We start from the raw sequence: 21,451 nt of genomic DNA on the forward strand, positions 1-21,451 counted from the left end.
CAGCATTACATTCAAGCTTCCAACACGGTGTCAAATTGATTTACCTAGTGTCAGCCCACTAATGCTAATGCTCTATTGCAGACTTTCTGTTTCCCGAGATCTTCCCCACTGGATAAATTAAATGTCAGTAATGAACAAACCAGGCGTTTTAATGTACAACAATGTTAGCTAATCATGAGCTGTTGTTACACTGTTACTTTATACTGCTTGTGTTTGGACGCTGCAGGTTACTGGTCACGGCTGTCACGGTAAGTCATGTTACCCACCAATCTCATCCTTTGACAGTCCTGTCGTGCAAGAATCGCATCATTAGTTCAAAGATCGTCACCGTTCGTTTCATTGTGGTAATCGCTCTAACTGATCTCACTGATCATTTATACAGCCGACTGTAAGACATTCAGCGCGAGTGCCAAGGTGCAGCTCAGATGGCAGCAGGACGATTGGTGCCTGTTACCTATCTAATGGTGGTCATGTCATCACGGTATGATAAATGAAAAGATGAGTTTCTTGAACTTAATACGTACACAGTGTGACTTCATTGTGTGGAAAGGTTGACGCAATTCAACCATGGTTTCATTAGTGAAACTACTTACACATGCCAACAGAATCTTGTACTAATTCAGAGCTTTGGACAGTGCTTAGTTGACATGTCCATACACTGATATGGATGGAAAATCAAGTTCTTGCAAGTTTTCAAACATTAACTGACATTAATGTGAAGGAGAACAGCTCCAGTCACTACAGTCAAGTCACCTTGTCATCATGTGGGGGCCAGTGTCACCTTTACTCTAAAATAGGAATGGAATATGTAACGCATGTGGTACAAAAGTGTCAGTGTAATGAAATATGTAGTTTGAGTGAATGAGTGAACAGGATAGTTTTACATCATACCGCTGCCATATTACAGATCCATCATGGCAGGGTATGGACGTCTTTGTTGTCCCCTAGGAGGTATGACTTTGATCTGTGTCATGATTTCAATGATACTTTGTGTATCATTGCATACTGTGTTCTGTTTTTGTTGTAGTAATGTATTGTTAAGATGAAGTGTGTCTTGAATACTTTAGTACTGAGCTCCTCATTCGATCATCGAGTCCTCCTTTCTCTGACTCAAGTGCAGAAAGGACCATGTCAGAACTGTCCGAATACTATTAACTGTGGTTGAAAGCAGTGCTTGTACGCTCATTCTTATACAAACAAAACAAAAATGCTATGTGTGGCAATGATATTTTGTTACTTATTGCATATGTTTGTGTTAGTGTTGTTGAAAACTGTCTCGATATGTTGCATGGGGCTTGAATACTTCAGAACTACAGCTGAAAAACCACGAATTATCTCGTACGCATCAAATCTTCCTGGTTCTGAGTCACGTGCGGTAGAAACCGTCCCCGAATAGCCTAAATATTATTAACTACACACGAAATCAATTTTTGCTCACTCAGTTATGAACATACAAACAATACAAATGTGGTTCATTTAAATGGTTTATTGAAATTGTTGTTCCATCTTTGGTACATAACCCATGCCTCTGTAACGGAAACAAACATTTATTAGATGCAGTGAAACAACGTGGGACTTTAATCAAACACAAAGGAAATCTTTGCTCTCTTCGTTTGTAACAAATAGTGAACTCTGTCAATATTTTGATGATTGTTTGTTAAACAAATTTCATTTATATTGTAATTCATGAAATTCATAATTCTCAATGGTACAACGGCCATAATGCATTGTGCAAAATTAGAACACGATCGTACTTGTATTTTTTTAGAGGGTGACCAAACACCGTTACGAAAAGCTTTCTGCCAGACTATGTCTAAAATCTGTGGTACTCTCCTACCTAGTTCTGAGTCTCTGCAGGGAGGAAGGTGAAGTCTATCTTGAAACCGTCTTCGGTTACGGATCCATCGCTTCTGAAGATGAACTGGAAATGACCATGAGTGCCTGGAAATGGAAACAGCGACTAGAAAATAACGTGTAGTGGATACGGTATAATACAAGTAAGAATTTTGAAACAGAAACACTGTTTGGTAAAGAGAAAACTTGCATGAGTCACAGACTAAGAAACAATACATGCTGAGTGAGGATACATGAGGAAAACTGGTATGAAGAACGTATGCTAAAACCTAATTGTCGCAAGGTGATCAGGTTTGTCTGACAGCCGGTTTCCAAACAGTGATGTCCCGTCAGGTTCTGAATATATGTTGTCCTTTGCACATGTATCCAACACTCTGTGTGTCCAGTACTGGAAGTCAAAGGACACTTGTCTTCACATGTTAATTTTAAGGATAATATACGAGGGGGTGTCAATAAGTTTTCAGCCTTGCATAGAAAAACACAAAATATTGGTATGAACCACATTTATTTTTCAATATAGTCCCCTTGTGAGTCAAGACAGTTGTTCCATCCTTTCTGCCAGCCGCTGATGCCATCTCTGTAGAAGGCGCCATTTTGGTCCTCAAACCAAGCCTCAGTAGCAGCAATAAGCTCATTATCATCCTGAAATCTACGACCGCGCAAGTGTTTCTTGAGATTTGGGAACAGATGGTAATCACTTGGTGTCAGGTCTGGAGAGTAAGGGGGATGCAGCAAGATTTCGTACCCACATTCCTGGACAGCAGCGACTGCAGCGCGAGAGGCGTGTACCGGAGCTTTGTCTTGATGTAGAAGAATACCACGTCTGATCTTGCCCCGGTGCTTCTCCTTGATTGACTGTCGCACTTGCCTCAACAAGTTAGCGTAATATTCCTCATTCATTGTTCTTCCTTTTGGGAAGTAATCTATGTGGATGACGCCTTTGCTATCCCAGAAGACTGTCGCCATTACCTTCTGCACTGATCTGGAGGCTTTGAACTTTTTGACATGTTTCCATTCCATGGATTCTTGTTTGCTCTCTGGTTAGCATGGAGTTGCTTATGGTGACCCTTTCATTTCATCTGTAAGCATTCTTGGCACCTATCTTGCGCACTCCTTAGACATGACGAGATGTTCATGAAGAATTGTCTCGATGGATCCGTGTGAAATGCCTGTGGTCTCCTCTAACTCGTGGAGTGTGATTCGGCGATTTTCCAGCACACGTCTATGCACTCTGTCAATGTTTTCCTGACTAGTGCTTGTTGTTAGGCGGCCTGGACGGGGTCATCTTCAAGACGCCTTTCTACCATGCTTAAATTCATTGACCCATCGTTTGATGGTAGCAGATGAGGGGGAAGACTTCCCATAAACTGCTGAAAGCCTTTCTTCAATGTTCTTCACCGAGTTTCCTTCAAGAACTGAAAACTTAATTACTACTCTGTACTCAATTTTATTCATTTTCACTGCTGTGAGGGGGGGGGGGGGGGGGGTCTCTTTCTGTCAATGTCAGCTGTTCAATAACTTCTGAGAGTAGGATACCAAAACTTAAATATCACATCAGCTACACCCCAAGGTTCAATGTCGTACCATAGGCTGTGACACCTGGGTATGAAAAATGCTCAAGGCTTCAAACTTATTGACATCCCCTCGTAAACTTCATAGTCTGTTAAATCAATGCACGCTAACTGAGGAGACGTCTTTAGACACTGCACAGTCTTTAGACACTTTAACTCATTGTTAAAGAAATGAGTTGATGGTGTGTCAGTCACAAGATATCGCCCCGTTCCGATTATATATCGCACTTTGCACATGTACACAACACATTTTGTGTCCAGTAAAGGAATTCGAAAAACTGGTCTTAACATATAAACGTTATCGGTAATACATGCGTGCTACTCACTGTACGTCTTCTCTCCGACGTTTGTTCCACACAGCCTCTCTCCTCCTATCTCAAGAGCGTCGTATTGGCAGTCCCTGCCACTCTCAACATCAAACAGTGGGAAGTTGAAGACAAGTTCTCCAGGACCAGGGGTGTTGATGGTGTAGGTGCAGTTCATGTTGTTGTCGTAACGACCAGGCTGTGACTCAAATGTACCGGAAGTGCCGTTGATAGTTGCATTGCAGTAGACTGAAATAGGTGTGATTTATCGCGTAATTAAGTTATTATTATAAATAGGGAATATGGTTTTATATGGTTGCATTGCAGAGGACTGAAAAAAGTGCGATATGCGAAAGTGATTCAATGACTATTTAAGCATAACAAGAGTTTAGTTTTATAAATAACAGTAAAAGGAAATACATACATGTAGACATGAAACGGATATAATTCAGACAGGAAACTGAGATATCAAACATATAAAATTCATATTACATGAAGTTACGTACCCAATTCAGTGACATAGTTAAAGGAGAACCCGCTACGCACAACAGACCCGTCACTGGTAAATGTCATGTTAACTGATTGCCCATTGTCTGCAACACAGTAAAAACATAGTCTCCAATATGGTTTTCACTCTTGTGAATACGTCACTCTCCACAGATGCCCTCTGTGAGCATCAAATAATCAAAGAAGCATTACTTTATGCAGCGTAACTGAGGATACATACATTAATACAAGGATAATCGTATAGACGTTTGAATTTTGTTGGATTTCAAATACCAACTAACTACGGCTAATTACTCAGCATTGTGAGACTATCTTACATTCTCGGGTAAAGGACTCTCTTGTTCCACACAGTTGCTCAAGGCCGTCGCCACTTGTCACTGTCAAACTGTCATACTCGCAGCGCGAATCGTTCTCGAGGTCAAAACGGGTAAAGTTGACTGTGGTAATGTGAGGGGAAGGAGGAAATCGGAGAGTAATGTCACAGTGCTCGTTGTTTTTGTATCGTCCCTCGGAATCAGTGGGTAAGGTATAGGTGCCCTCAAGATCATCACTCTCGAAGTTGCAATCTGGAATGTCACAGGAAACGACGAGAAAATAAGGTTCTTCATTTGATACTTGAACTTGAACTTGATACACAAACATTTATCCCCATCTCTGTTCCCCGTGAGAAGTATTTGTAATGCAACAACCTCACCATAAGTATAAATACTCTATTCCTTTTTGTAAACCCAAATACAACATATATTACATCTTCACTTATTCGTGGCCACCTTACCATAGTATGTTACTGACATAAAGCTCCACATCAACTTGTGGTCTCTTAAGGGTGTACGTATTGCCATACAGCCTTTGTGACACTGGTGACATGGTAAGGTCTTCACGTGTGCCTTATTGTAAGCAAATATGAACGACTTTCTTATTTTATGAGACAATACAAAGACAATGTTTCATATCAAAAGGTAATTAAAATGGCAGCTGTGGCTGTAGGTACAAGCAGATAAAACAAGGGTTGTTTACTGTTTCTATGATAATCTGTGGTATGTTGTTTCAGTGACTTAGACCTATGGAATACTTACGCTCTTCAATACTGAACAAAGCCACAAAACCCTTTCCTGTAACACTGCCGTCGCTTCTAAAGCGGATTATGGCTGATCCACCTTGTACTGACACTGAAGGAAAGCCAAAAATAAAATCACAGCTGCAAGAAAATATGAAACTGTTGTTAAGGCAACACAGACGACTGTTTTCGTAATCCATGCTTCCATTGACGAAGTCATTTTACATGTGTGTCCTTTAGCTATCATTACATCTATAAGTGCTTTTGATTTCACGATCTCAAACTTCACTTTTTACCATATAATACGCTTACTTCTTGTTGCGTTGGGCAAATCACTTCCACAGTATTTGTCATCTCCAACCTGGACGTAGTCATAGCGACAGTTGCTTGAGGACTCTGTGTCGAGGGCGGTGAAGTTGATGTTCAGATAGAAGGGGGTGTTGCGAGTGAACACATACGAACAGTCCATGTTGTTGGGGTAGTTGCTGCCGGTACCAGGGAGACTTTGGATAACACCCTCCGAGATGTTGGTGTTGATATATGAACATTCGCCATTACTCAAGGAAGGAACACCTCCTGTTTGGTAGAGATTGTGGATCATTGCGTTCAAAGTCGTTACTATTGAGCAGTAAATTTCTACTTTGCATGTGCATTCCTTGAAATTTATGGTGAATATTTAAAACAGTTTGATCAAGAATCCAACTGAATCAACATAAATGAACCATCTGCACTGCGTTTGGGTAAGTGTTTACATGTTCAACATAAATGCACCACCTGTTCACCCAGCAGATTTGGTTCTAATGTGACAGAATGGTATGATGCATAATTAATGCCAGTACACGTGGTTTTAACTTACTTGGCTGGATGGTGTAGGTGGCGTTGTATCCCAATCCTGTCCGACTTGAGTCAGAAGAAAACGTCACTGTGGCGTTACCTCCATCTGACGTGTCTAAAATTAAGCACATTACTGTTTTAAACCTAACTAAGAATACAACAATTAGCTAAAACATGTGTTACTTACACCTCTCATATATGCTAAACTTGTCTTAATCGCTCTTTGAGCCCTTGACATATCTCTCTTCCTTTTCATGAAAATTTATGAGAGGCTATCAAGGATGAAATTTATGAACGCCACATGTGTGTCGGTAGTTTCAGTACAGCCTCTCGTTATGAATGTAACAGCTTATTGTGGAAATCTTGTGACATGCTTTAATCATATATGAACACACCAACCCACCTCAACTGACAAGTTGCTAAGTGACATTCCTGGCATTTGTTATGAAACGTACAAGATAAATATTTTGTAAGTATGCAATTCTGAAACTGACTTACACATGTATTTCTTCTCCCTTTTAGTGCCTTCGTTTGAGATTGTGAACACAAACTGGATGATATGTAACTTTGAACGTAAGAATGACACATTTGTAAATACAACAGTGAACTATGACATGTAACAAAAGATACAAGTGAAACTTACACTCCACTGTTCTGTCACTCCAGGTTGATCCACATCCTTTCTGACTGTTGTCCCGGCCCATATCAACCTCCAAATAGTCATATCTACAGTTAGTTGAGGACTCCAGGTCAAACGTTGTGAAGTTGACGACCAAGATGTATGGTAAACTGGGACCTGTGATAACAGTGACACATCGCTCGTTGTTGGCGTAGCTGCCGTTGCCGGGGCTTGTCAGGATGCCATTTTCTGATGTCAGGACTTGGTTGCAGGTTTCTAGCATTATGAGACGGCAAACAGAATTTGTTACTGCAGTGGATGTGCGCTGGGTTTAATGCTGTTTTGAACAGTATTCCAATTATATCAGGACGTGTCTGGGTTATCATTTGCTTCGAGCACTTGATAGTACATACTGTGTGACACTTTGTGCAGACACAGAAGAACATCAGGAGAATCATTATTGGTGACTATTTGTGGACAGAGTAAGATCCTGTGTTTCATGGATTCAGTGGCGCCTTAATATATATGAAATGCCTGGCTATCATACAGGAAGACTGAATGCTATTTAACACTGCAGTCAGCAATATTCAGCTATATTTCGACTGTAAGGTTTACTTAGACTCACCAGGCTCAGTGGTAGGGGGAATGGTTGTCACTGAAAAGTAATGTCAAACATGCACTTTTGCAGGTATGAAACAAATATATCAGATTATTATTTGGACGTCTTAGCTAGATGTAAAATCAATTTCAGTAATGAAATAGAGGATTGAGAAAACAGCTTAGTATGTGAATAACATGTCGACTCGAAGCCATGGTGATTCATTAGAGGGCTCAAAATCTTTATTGGAACGTTGCTGATACAACATCACTCCAAACCCAATCACTTTGGTGATTCCTTATACAAAGAAGAAGTTGGAATCCCTCCCCGATTAGTGCCAGGAAATACATTTCTCGCCACTCTCAGACCCTGTACCTGGTAGTGTTGCTGGTGGAGATGTAGTTACATTGGTCTGAGTGAAGTTGAAGTTTATGCGGAAACCTTCACCCGTTACAGAACCGTCACTTGTGAAGACGAACTGGAAATGCCCGTCCGTACCTGTGGACACATACTTATATCTTATTTACACAATAAAGGAGATCGATATTTTAAAGATAAAAAAACAAAAAAATAATCTGTTCTTTTCCGAGAGACTAATAACCAATATCCATGTATCATAATTTCGACCTCGAGGAACACCAGCGAGCACACGTGATCTGTGAATACCTGTCTAAAGAGATACTGATGTGTCACAGGTGCTCCTAGAGATATGAGACACACATACGTTACTTAATTTGAAAGGTCTTCAAAAACAAAGGTGTTACTGCGACATGTTATGTTGTTCCCTGAAATATCAAATCTTAGATCTAGATGGACATTTGTGGTACATAAGGTATATTCTTCAGAGCACGTGTCCCCTGAAAGGTGAAGCATATCTTGATTCCTATAGTGCACGGTATGTGTGTTTGTGCATCTTTGTGTCCTACTTACTGTATGTCTTGCCTTCAACGTTTGTTCCACACAACCTGTCTCCCTCCATCTCAACAGCGTCGTATCGGCAGCTGCTGGCTGTCTCAACGTCAAACGATGGGAAACTGAAGACAAGTTCCCCAGGACCAGGGGTGTTGATGGTGTAGGTGCAGTACATGTTGTTCTCGTAGCCACCGGGTAGTGACTCAAAGGTTCCTGATGAAGCGTTGATAGTGGCATTGCAGTATACTGAAACCGGAGAAAATGCTACATTGCTTCATCGACTTTTGTGAAAAGTAAGGGCGCCTGATTGAACTCAGGAGGAGGTTAGAGAAAAAACAATGACTATGTTTGTGTTTCAACTTGATTCGTTTGATTGTGTTTTAACTTGATTCGTTTGATTGTGTAAGTATATGTTGCAGGAAGAAATTCTAACCGCATCTTCTCTTATACATGTCATTGTTAAACTGATAGAATGCCCCTGGACAAACTCCCACATGGCACATGTAAATATCTGATACTGGATACAAACATACGTACCAATTTCAGTGACATAATCAAAAGAGAAACCGCTTCGCACAACACTTCCGTCACTGCTAAATGTCATATCAACTGACTGCCCGGTGTCTGCGAAACAGTAAAATGTATGAGAAACATGTCACTGTCATTGTGTCTCTGAATGCGAAGGATAATCCACATATATTCTTCAGTTTGATAAGTGTATACATGGTCGCTACCTAAGACGTGTCGATGCATTTATAATTGCTGGATTATCTCCCAAACTAGCACCTTCTCGCTCCGTTTAGACTATGGCCTTGTACTACTGGAGAACGTTAGCACGGGTTTTGCTGGAGTTCATAACCATGGGAGCTTTTGGTTCATAGCATATTTTGTGGAGCAAGACTTACATTGTCGGACAAAGGACTCTTTTGGTCCGCACAGTTTCTCGGTGCCCTCATCGCTTGTTATCGTTAAACTGTCATAGTCGCAGCCCGAATCATCCTCGAGGTCAAAACGGGTAAAGTTGACAGTGGTGATGTGAGGGGTGGGGGGAGAGCGGATAGTGATATCACATCGTTGGTTGTTTTCGTATTGTCCCTCGGAATCTGTGGCCAGGGTGTAGCTGCCCTCAAGATCATCAATGTCACGGTTGCAATCTGGAATTTCGGAACACCAACAATTACTAACTCATGCATCTGAAACTCTTCAGGTTTTATTTAAATGTTAAAATGAATAATGACTATCGAAACGTAATTATACATGGATATATAGATTAAACGTAGTTAATAATCAAAGAAAGCTATTCAAGCTACATATGTGACTCTAGCTTTTCCACTCTTGACTATTTATTTGATTATCACTCTCCAATGACTACATTAACTTCGTAAGTGAATTGTGACCCATTCACCTTGTTATGACTATGAAGAATATCTGAAGGGATATGATTTAACCCCAGCAAGTTCTACTCACCGTCACCTGCGTCGTCTGTAGTGTTCACGGTTGTGTTTACTGTCCGCAACACAAACGCATATTACACATAATCTAAGCAAAGGTGCATTGAATGATTGGTGAATTTCAAATAATTTAATGCAATACTGGCATGAAAGAGAATCATAATTACTTCAGGTGATATAGTGCCATTTCATTTTTCGGATAAAGCACAAGAACTCTAAAAGTTTTGATTGGCTGAAGTTTAAAGTTTCCTTTGTTAAACAGGAATCAGTTCATAGCACACTTCGAATACCTGGTAGATTTGTGACTTGTGTGGTATTAGGTGACATCGTTGTGTTGAAGATAGGGTCCACTGAATATAGAAAATACCATTACACATGAAGTAACAACAAATGTGTAGTCTCGGTATGGGTGGATGTAGTCTGTATCTACGTTATTGTCAGCCTCATGTCTCATGCTATCCGTGTAGTGTCTGGGCTACACAGACACCATGCTGCTTCCAAAATGAAACACCATCGAATGGTGTCGTACACATGCAACATTAACATGATAGAACAGGGACATGCTTGATGCTAGATGTCAATTCTTGGAAAAAGGTTTATACAAGAAGTACAGTGATGTAAGAGAACTAAGTTCACAGTACAACATAGAACATGGATTACCTGGTAGCGTAAAATTAGGTGATATGGTTAAGTTGAAGATGTCCACTGGAAAAGGTGTTGTCACACTAGAGTCAACCTCTCGAACTGCAAGGCATGACAAATAACATGTTAACATATGTAGAACACTAACAACTAGAAACCAGAATATATATCATATTGTCAGCTTAATGCCTAGAACTGAATGTGTGCTTTGGATGTCCGAAACCAGTATTTCACTCTCCTTTGTCCGGTATTTACCTGGATTCATGGCATACGTTGCCTGGAAACCCCGTTTGGTGACTGATCCGTCAGAGTGAAAGCAGACACTGAAACGGCTGTCGTGGACTTCAACTAGAAGCACAAAATCAAAACATTATGTAACATGCCCAGTACAAAACCAGTGTGTCACCATGAATAACTACAGTTTTGATCAAACAATTTGCTAACGTTTCAATTCATCCTACAGCGCTCGTTTACAGGTAATCCTTTGCCACTTTGGGGGATAGACGTATATACATGGCGGACGTGTGATTGTAAATACATACATGTTCAACATAGGTGTTTTTCCAACATACGAGTGGAAAGCTGAAATGTTTCCAGCTGTGATAATACGCACCTGCAGCCGTTTGCTAAACATTTATATTAAATTATCCCGAAACAGCTCTGTTCCTTAGAATGTTATGTATATATGGCAGCATATCCAAGCTATTAGTCACATTCAGACATGATGTGGCTATTTCACACTGAGTAGCATATACAATATATAATGACTGTATCTGATGAACATCTAACTTAATATCTTGGTGTCACAAACCATAGGTCTGTGGTATATGACACATCGAATTAAGATACTACATGGAACCCTTACACTCATCCAGAACAAAGTCAGACGTCAACTCACACTCTCTCTGTGTTCCCTCATCAACAGTGCCACATTCCCTCAGTTTGGTGTTGCCGTCATCAAACTCGACATAGTCAAATATACAGTCCGTGGCCTCTTCAATGTCAAACACGTTAAAGACGAAGGTGATGATGCCCGAACCCATGAAGCTTGGATAAAGTGAATAACAGACGTCCTGGTTATTGTCGTAGTTGCTGACACTGATGTTGCCTTGGTTACCATAGTAGGTTGCATTGCCTGGACAAGATGCATTAATAGTAAATTCACATTTCCCACCCATCGGCGATATGAAAGTCGAGACCAGAAACAGAATTGTTTCTTACCCTTTAAGGAAAAGGTCAGAAATGTCATGAGTTAGCTGACTTTGCTCTAGCCAGAGGTCTGCTGCAGATACGTGACCATTATCCGTTATCAATGACTCTCGAAAAACATGCTGGTTTACTGCTAGCAACACTAAGGTATGTCCTCGGGAGGTGGAATAAAGGCATAACCTCAACTTCTATTTATATATGATTGTTTCACTAAAAATTACAGTGAAACAGAAATAGTGAAGGCCAAGTTAGTGAACCAGTGACATACAACGATATTGCTAAATCGTTTCGTTGCATGGCATCAGAACATGTGAATTCTTAAACAGTACAGACTCAAACTTGGTTTATCGGTTTTAGTGTGAACAAAGTCAGTAAATGCGCTGTTGTGTGGCTCCATGCTTGTTCCAGCAGTTGCTGGCCAATGCAGTTAGCAAAGGTACTGTAAGTCCCCATGGTCCCTAGTGTGGTGATCTACCATCGGTTGTTGGCGATCTATAGCCTGTTTTTATATCGTGTTGTCCCGTCTAGTTGAAATGTTTTATATATAAGTACTAGTTTTACATGTATATCTGTGATATTCTAGTTATTTTACTGTCCTTTGTCGACAGTTTTTAATATATGCATACATTCCATTTAAATATTAAATCTTCTCGTCACTCCAGCAGTTGCTCTGTGATTTCAGGAAACTACAGATTGTTTCAGTTTTTATGGGAAAGTATTAGAGGCGAGCCGTAGGTCAGGACATGTTTAGTCATGTTACGAACCCCTGGTGCCAATAACAATGTTCAGTGGTCAGATTCCACACCCACACTAATGTGTTTCGTTGATTAATCGAGCCTGATGATATCTGGTGTTGGCGTGTTATGGCAGGTGGAACAAGAGAAGCTGATTTCTTCGGTGCAACTGTTGTCATCATTGCTTACGGTGAACCAGAAATTCAGGTGAAATAAATGTCAAATAATGCAAATTTTCTCTTCAGATTGGCGTGTTTTATGTTTGTGACAGCTGGAACAAGAGAAGCTCATTTCTATTGTCATCTCTGGTTTACAGTGATACAAGAACACAGGTTTATGAAATAGTCCACATCCTAAACTGATTCCGGTTATAGCAGACATTCCAACTGAAGAGGGAACAACACTTGTGTAGCTACAAAACTGAGGTAGATTTCTTGAATTATAAATGGGAAAAGACTGTATATCTTTTTCATGCCGCACTTAATGTGAAATGGCCCTAAAACATCGAGGTACAACGAACCCTAATAAACTTGCTGACAATGAGAGATTATCAGTGTCACAGTATCACAGAATCCAATGCACATGTTTAATACATTCAAACACCAGTTTTTTGTCGATGATACGTGCTGTGCATTCGTAGTCATAATTGCCAACTTATGCAAATATCTTTGTTCAATGGCTAATAAAAGAAGACTTGAAGAACGTATGCGTTTCGAAGCATGACATTTGGCTTAACGATAAGGAAAAATACATACCCATGGTGGTGTTTCTGCTGTAATCGCTCATCACTGGATAGCCGGTAGTAGCATATTGTGGATAGCCAGTTGTAGGGTAGTCAGTAGTAAAGTAGTTGGGATATGAAGTTGTTAAATAATCTGTATATTGGTAGTAGGGATAGCCGGTAGTAGCATATTGTGGATAGCCAGTTGTAGGGTAGTCAGTAGTAAAGTAGTTGGGATATGAAGTTGTTAAATAATCTGTATATTGGTAGTAGGGATAGCCGGTAGTAGCATATTGTGGATAGCCAGTTGTAGGGTAGTCAGTAGTAAAGTAGTTGGGATATGAAGTTGTTGAATAATCTGTATATTGGTAGTAGGGATAGCCGGTAGTAGCATATTGTGGATAGCCAGTTGTAGGGTAGTCAGTAGTAAAGTAGTTGGGATATGAAGTTGTTAAATAATCTGTATATTGGTAGTAGGGATAGCCGGTAGTAGCATATTGTGGATAGCCAGTTGTAGGGTAGTCAGTAGTAAAGTAGTTGGGATATGAAGTTGTTAAATAATCTGTATATTGGTAGTAGGGATAGCCGGTAGTAGCATATTGTGGATAGCCGGTTGTGGAGTAGTCGACAGGGAAGTAGCTTGGAGTAGTAGACCCACTGTAACCTGTAAACAGATGGTCAGATGTTCTGTCATCCAGGTAACAATACATGAGATGTAAAGTGGATTACGGAATTGTATCAAATAAAATCACTATCCATCGTCCAACTCGCCAACAAGTAACGGTTCCGCACGACTACTGGATTCCAGATGCGCCTCTTACACAGGACAGCAACCCTCATAATGACTATAGGAGTGTTTCTTTGAGAACATTTCTTGTCATCTATTCTAGACGCACAGTCAAACGACCAATTCTGACGGTAGAGCATCGATGTCGAGATCTCCACTGGAACACACAGTACTTGAACAGGGGAGCACATGAACAGAGAAGAGGTTTCTTCGCCCATGAGTCACGTTTCTTTCTTCATCCATCTAGCGCCAGGACTCTTGTCGACAGACGCACACGTGAGCGTTACATTCAGCCATGTAGGCAGAAGCGGATTGTTTTGGAGGCGGGGGTGTTATAATAGCTATAGCAAGGACACTAATGATGTTGGTTCAGATAAACGTGAATGATATGAGGAACCGAGACGACATTTTACCTTGGAATGTCCCACAATAGATTATTCTGCTCACCTTCGTATATGCTATAGGATCCACTGACACCTTCTCCGGTTACAGAGCCGTCGCTGGTGAAGCACACTCGGAAGAGATCTCCTGTGACGGTGACTGTAATATATGAGTTGAAAATGCTAACATCATAGCGTTTAGAAGCTGTAACAACCAAACAACAAAACTTTGATCCACTGCATCAGAAAAAACATTGCGCCATCAAATTTCAGTTGTTCGCATTAACTGACTGGATCAGCTGAATCATGTTTCTTGGGGCGATGGGATACCATAATGGTTAGAGCGTTCGGTCGTCACGCCACAGACCTGGATTCGACATGGGCACAACATGTGAAGCCCATTTCTGGTATCCCCCGCTGTGATATTGCTGGAATATTGCTGAAAGTGGCGTAAAACTAAACTGATTCATTCACGTTTTGATATTGATCATGTAAAGAATAAATGAAAATGGACAATGGATACCTATTTGCTTTATTTTTTTTGTGTGTGATACTTTCAACGTTAATTTGTAATAAGTAGCAAATACCAAGGACTTCCGGAATTATATCAGGTATTGTCAAGATCGTATTGGTGCTAAATAAATGACTTTCGTGTTTGGCTGTTTGTGGATTGTTACCTCACGACATACAACTGTGCAGGGCAGGCCTTTTCAAGTACCTTGTTCGTTTAAGCATTGGATGTATATGCTTCAGGGTGAAATACACTCTGATGCACCTAAATATGGAATAACAAACCATTCAAAGCCAAGGTGGAACACTACTACAGAAATTGATCGATGAGCTCACAAAGACCATTACTGTTTGTCTACACACTACATTTTCCATGCCTGCGTATATCATTACGTTTGCAAATATGAACTTCAATAAGCATACTACTCACATGTACTTGAGTAGAAGGACTTCCGTCCACACTCCTTCTCAGGTCCATTTTCCGTGTAGAAAGTAAGAGCATCATAACTACAAGTGGAACTACTTTCTAGGTCAAACGTGTCCAAGTTGAACGTAATTGTCCACGTGGTCCCTTGTACGTCAGGTGTGAATTCCCAGCAACAGTTCTCGTTGTTGCTGTACTGATCGCCAGTGTTGGTGGAAATTACCCCGAAAGTATCATATCTTGTTCCTCCATCACAACCTGCAGAAGGAACGTGACTCGACCTTACACACTAATAATGGACAACTATAGAAGATCCAGATGAACAAAATTTAACCAGTTCATCATAAAACCTATGAGTTAATAATAAATTTACTAAATGGCGGTCCGTTTAAGCAGCTGTAATATAATGGCTTAGAGGACAATTTTAGGACTTCAGTGATACCGTCAAAATCAGCTCACCCGACTTTACATATTTATATTATATATATGTGAAGTCGGGTGCGCTGATTTTGACGGTAACACTACCACTGAAGTCCTAAAATTGTGTATGTATGTATATATGTATGTATGTATGTGTGTGTGTGTGTGTGTGTGTGTGTGTGTGTGTGTGTATAGGACTTATATATATATATAGGACTTATATATATATATACACGAATTGGAATTTTGAAGACAGTCCTTGATTAAAATTTATGACTTACCGTTTGTTTGTCGCTTCTCTCGTGCTTGAGCGTTCTGTGGCATAAGTGTATAAATTGATATACTCTATGATGAAAATTGGCACAAATAGCATAGAAAAAAACAACATCTAACAATGACGAATGTATGACTCATTAACACGGCATAAACGTATTATGGATCACACGTTACGCCCCTTTTCAACTAAGATGCACGCAAATGCACATACATAAATGTATGTTAAAACTGAGCATTTTCCCAGGTGCCACGACCGTAGTCATTGACTTAGTAAATGAAAGGGCATAATACGAAACACACAAAACATATTTCAACGCATTACAGAAACCTTTAAGTTGACAATTTCAGATACCTTTGAATTTCACCATCATACCCTTGTAATAAAACAATTCTCAGTACATATACTCACGTTGAAAGCCCGTCCTTCGGTCTGAGCCAAAAGAAGGCTCACTACCAGAGTAAAGCAGATCATGCCTGGGACATTCATGCTGCATGTGCTGGATTATACGAAATGTGCCTGCTTTTATACACAGTCAAAGACTAAACACCTGCTGACTACTACAACAAAAACATTTTATAAAAAGAATGCTTGTCAGTATAACATGACGGAACAGTTACACAAGATGGCACACTTGATGGAACATCTGCGCTCTGGCGATGTTTCACCTGTATTCTTGGAGCTTGGATATCCCAACTAATGGACAGGTGAGGTGAAACTAGGAATATTATTGTGTGTTACGTTTATCCAGCTGTTTGTTCGCACTGGCTGGCAGTATTTCGGACTTGTTTGGACTATCATTGACTACGCGAATTACATAATGACGTCATTAATCCAAGGGGTAATTCAGTGATACATGGCAAGTTTAAATGTTCATCGGTGATAGTATAGACATTTGACTGTTCTTCGGTAACATGTATTTGTGCGGACTAAACATTTTTTTAACACGGAACTCTCATAGTCACGATATGACTCAAATAATGGGAATGTGAACTCAATCACTCAAGTGAGAGAGAATGTGTGAGGTATACATAGAATTTTGTGATATATGGAAATTATGAAAAATATGTCGACAAAGGACAATAAACGTCACTAGCATATCACGAAACAAACATTTAGAACATCATCTAACTCTAAACATAAGTGTCTAAACAGACCAATCCAATATATAAACGGGCAATATACAGTGAAATGATTAGATTTATATCCTTCCAATTGCAATTTTTATTGCTTATTGATCGGGTTATGCTATTTGAGCAAGTCTTCAAATAAATCCAAATATTTTTGTCGATTACTGCACATCTTGAAATTTTCTTGCTACTGAGAACTCACTGCATGCATACCTTTACCCTTAGACCTATTAGACTGTAACTTATTTACTGGTTAATAAATGATAAATTCTCAATCTCCCCATTCTTTTCTTGTTACCAAACACAAGGAAAACACTATTCATCTTGTAAACAGCCTGTAAAATGATAACATTTGTATAACTTCAATACAGCGTTTTTACGACTGATGAAGTCTCAAGTTCGATTGTTGCCTTGAAATGTGTCAAAGCAGCTGGTGTCCTGGTATCTTGCCCGAAATGTGAAAGTGTGGTAAAATATCTTACTTCCTTATCTCCTTAATGGTTTTAATAATATATTTAGAAGTGGTAATTTTCCAGATCCATGGTCCAGGAGTATATATCTTTCCACATTGCAAGAAAGGAAGTGTTCATAATATCAACAACTTTCGTGGTGTTTCACTTATTAGTGGCTAGATTTGTCCACAAGTTATAAATAACAGATCAAAATCCTTTGTAGATTTGTACAATAAGACAAATAACCCCAGTGTCAAGCTGGCTTTCAGAAGGGGTATTCTACAGTTGATAACATGTTTACTCTTCAGTCTCTAGTACAGATGTATTTATCTAAATCAAAAGGAAGGTTGTATTGTCTATATGTCGATTTTCAAAAGGTTTTTGATTCCGTCAGCATGAAAGTTATACAGTGTGGTCTTTATTCAAATGTTAAAGATGGTAGGGGATCTTTGTTCATGAAAAATTATTACAGTTCTTTATACTTCTCTAAGCCATGGATTTATGTATATTTACAGACTCTGTTCTCGAGTTACAAAAGAAAAAAAAGACGTGTTGTGTCAAATGGGGTTTAAGAGTCAAATTAGATAAGACTGAAATATTGGTTTCCCGGAATGGTGGCAAACTAAGGAAATATGAAAATGGAAACTGGCCGATGTCTAAATGAAAAAATCAACCTACTATTGTCATCTCGGTATCAATGTTTTTTCAAATAGATTGTGTTGGGTCACAGCTGTACAAACATTAGTCCAGAACGCTACTGAAGATGTGGTTTCCATCCATTAACTATGTGGCAAATTTCGTAATATTTCTCCAGAGACTATGTTTAAAATGTTTGATTCACAAATCAAACCAATAACTCTGTATGTTTCAGACATTTGGGGTGTCGACAAGCACTTGTGTCTTGAACGCTTTCAGGTTAAATTTTGTGAATTTGTAATGGGTGTTGGTTCCATATCTAACATCACATTTAATTATTGTCTTTTTAAAGAAATTAATTTCATATATGACTTTTTATTATTATGTTCTGTTGGTAGATCTATTTGTATGATTGGTAGCTGAGATTAGTAACTTGAATTGTTAGTGGCTGCACCCTCGAAGGGGTTGAAGTATGGTAAAATTATTGTCCTCCTGAGAGGGTACGTAAGTCCCGAAACGTTCAAAGTCAATGTAAACTTACCAGGAATTTTTATGCGTAGTGTTTGTGGTATTTTAATTTTGGCTAAAATATCTTACAATCGCCAGCGGCTGAGGGGATGGTGTGAATCCAGCTAGGGCCCATGCATGTAGCAAAGGTACTCTAAGTCTCCATGGTCCCTAGTGTGGTGATCTACCGTCTGTTCTTGGCGATCTGTAGCCTGTTTTTTATACTGTATTGTCCATATAGTGATGTCAGTTTTCACTTTCCACGCTAGTTTTAATGCTAATTGTGATATTCTAGTTGCTTTCCTGTCTTTTGTTGACAGGTTTTATAATATACATTGATAATATGCCTTTTCATTATTAAATGTTCTCGTCACGATACGGTTGAAATATTGCCGATGTGACGGTAAATGTAGCTCACTCAGTCACTGACTCAATATCTAACAAGGCTGATGTATTGGACGCATGTGGCCGTTATGGTATTTATGTAGATGCATATGTCAGATGTATAAGATACTGATTCAAACTTCTTAATATGTCACAAAATAGGGACCCCAAAGAGGGTTATTGTATATCAGCAGGTTTAGATGCAGCTGTTAGGGAAACGTGGGTTACTAATACTAAGCATCATTTGCATTGTTTGGTTAGATACCAACTTCAAAACATGTGCATGTCCTGCAGTCTCGTTGGCAGTAACATGTCGATAATGGAGATGAATCACCCATATGTAGTGATCTCGGACGATATCAGGCTGAATTGAGGTTGGCTTGTACAGACAGATAGCTCTGCTAAACTTTGAATTGGTGAGCAAATGCAGACTGGAACTTTCCAGCTTCAGGGTGTCCTGTTGCAGGATGTCGATGTTGCAAATCACAGCACTAAGTTTTGATAAATCTTCCATAAAGTCGACAAAAGCATGCTTAACAAATGGTGACTGACATTTGACCTTTTATTGTCACTGCACATGAGTGTCACAACATGAACGTGCGTTCTGGTTATACGTTCAAGTGATCAAAACAGTTTGTGTGAGTCTCGTGAAGCTGAACAAGTATTATGTTTGAAATTGTTACATTTATGCACTTCACATATATTTAATGAACAATATTGTATTTGCATTAAATAATTCCTGATTAAACTTCCACCTTGTTCAGTATGTAGTATGCGTTTCCTTTGTCATGCATTTGCATCTTTTGAATGCAAGGTTATTTATTAAGAATTGTTTCATTATTTAGTGTTTTCTTTAAGATGAACATTGTATTTCATCACGCTTAGTGTTGGAATCGAGCAGAAACATTTTTATAACAAAACCTTTTCCACACCCTTAAGAAATATCTGTCAAAAGCAGAGACGAGTGTATGATTCCGTCTGCTTCACGAACTAATATATAAACGCTTACCCATAATGCCATTTGGGAATGTTCTCATCTCAAGAAAATCCATGTAACGTATCTAATGCATACATTTATTTGCTTTATTTCTCCACTGGACACAAGGGCTAGTAGACCCAACTTTGAATCAAACATCTTCAGTATTTACTAGTTTAGCTGGATGTTCGATCATAATTAATTCCTGAGACTGACGGAACAATCTAATTACTCCCGAGTTCATTTTTCACAGTAGCAGGAAATCGGTATTTCAATATTCCTTTCTACAAAACCAATGCACATCATGTTAAAGCTTTATTAAAAATACAATTGCTAAATACAGTTTGGAATACGATCGAAGTTATAGTGTTTTTTTTTGTAAATTCAGTGTGTTAAGTAGCTACTTAACTGTTCAGTATCCCCGAAACTGAGAAATGATAAAGAACAATTATCGTCCTTTCTTCAGCACACAAACTTACTGATGGTGGATATTTTATGGGCAAGAAAGATTGCCCAGCCTTTATAACACGAAGCTGTGCAAATGGTCCTTGGAGTAGATTAGAACATTCATACCAAAACAGGGTCTCATTAGAATGTGAGGAATTTCGGGTCAAACATGCCGAAAAGACAATATTCAATGAATTTTGATCGATTGTTTATGTCTTTATTACTGATGGAAGGGGTGATATGTAAATGGTTTTAATATGGAATATATCAGCTTCTGCAATTTATCCCTTATTGTGGAAAGTGGAGTGTTTTGGGGTTTTTTTATATTTGGCAAGATAAAATCAAATTCAGCGAATACACAAGTCTTTAGCAAACCTACCAGTTGTGATAATGTGACAGTGTGTTTACAAGAGACACAGGTCATGGAGACATTTCAAGATATAACCTGTGATGTCAGACCAGCCTCATGAAGAGTACTGAGTACTGACTGACTGAACAGAAACGTTGACGTCGCTGGCGCTTAGCAAGCCATTGACAGTGATATCTTGCTTCTGTAAGGAGAAATCTATTAATATGCTTTGTGGTGGAACACTGACATCATCCTGCATAACGAGGGAACTATCCAATCACTGTGTAATGGGATTAGTTGGATTGTACGTTACTCACCAGCCTGCTAGTGTGATGTGTAGGCGCCAAGACGAATGTTTGGGTCTTTAATATGACTGGTAATGTATGTATATATACTCATCGAAATAGGTTAGAGATATTGGTATTTTTATGGTTGATATTTCATCATTGTTTCTATGAATAGATAGATCATCATTCATAATTTCCACAGCATATTTACTGTGTTAACTATGTAACATATACGTTATTTAAGATGAATGAGCTTACTCTATGTGTGTTTGAGAGCTGTATAGGAAAGACAAGATATAATTGGACAGCGAAATGTACCTACCCATGTCAGCACAACTGACAACAGGGTCAGAAGATATGAAAGACACAAGTAATATTATTTACCATCTGTCCATGGTGTGACCGACGTGTGGTGTTTTCAGCTTCTTTACTCATGATTTTGACATAGTCAAATTACTGGTTACCACAAACCAT

The 21,451-nt window shown here is 39.3% G+C and overlaps 1 protein-coding gene across 1 annotated transcript; it reads right to left on the reverse strand.

Moving 5' to 3' along the window:
• Window positions 1-1,837: 1,837 nt before the first annotated feature.
• On the reverse strand, window positions 1,838-16,298 carry LOC137271809 (cubilin-like). Its single transcript, XM_067804211.1, has 21 exons — window positions 16,221-16,298; window positions 15,817-15,850; window positions 15,122-15,373; window positions 14,249-14,341; window positions 13,049-13,576; window positions 11,249-11,485; window positions 10,606-10,698; window positions 10,369-10,452; window positions 9,163-9,411; window positions 8,795-8,881; window positions 8,276-8,503; window positions 7,706-7,843; window positions 7,373-7,402; window positions 6,772-7,023; window positions 6,151-6,243; window positions 5,607-5,870; window positions 5,314-5,406; window positions 4,555-4,803; window positions 4,237-4,323; window positions 3,752-3,979; window positions 1,838-1,941 (listed from the first exon to the last, which is right to left on the reverse strand). The coding sequence occupies exons 1-21, from the start codon at window positions 16,296-16,298 to the stop codon at window positions 1,838-1,840; spliced, it is 3,501 nt and encodes a 1,166-aa protein (XP_067660312.1).
• Window positions 16,299-21,451: the final 5,153 nt, after the last annotated feature.

This window comes from Haliotis asinina, chromosome 2 (genome assembly GCF_037392515.1).
Source record: "Haliotis asinina isolate JCU_RB_2024 chromosome 2, JCU_Hal_asi_v2, whole genome shotgun sequence".
Classification (NCBI taxonomy): domain Eukaryota; kingdom Metazoa; phylum Mollusca; class Gastropoda; order Lepetellida; family Haliotidae; genus Haliotis; species Haliotis asinina.

Excerpts from the sequence above, each read along its gene's own strand:
- LOC137271809 (XM_067804211.1), bottom strand. The coding sequence starts at position 16,298 with ATGAATGTCCCAGGCATGATCTGCTTTACTCTGGTAGTGAGCCTTCTT. Across the intron at positions 7,844-8,275 it reads CGTTGAAGGCAAGACATACA|GTACGGACGGGCATTTCCAG; the intron begins GTAAGTAGGACA and ends ATGTGTCCACAG. Across the intron at positions 3,980-4,236 it reads TAACTATGTCACTGAATTGG|TCTACTGCAATGCAACTATC; the intron begins GTACGTAACTTC and ends CACCTATTTCAG.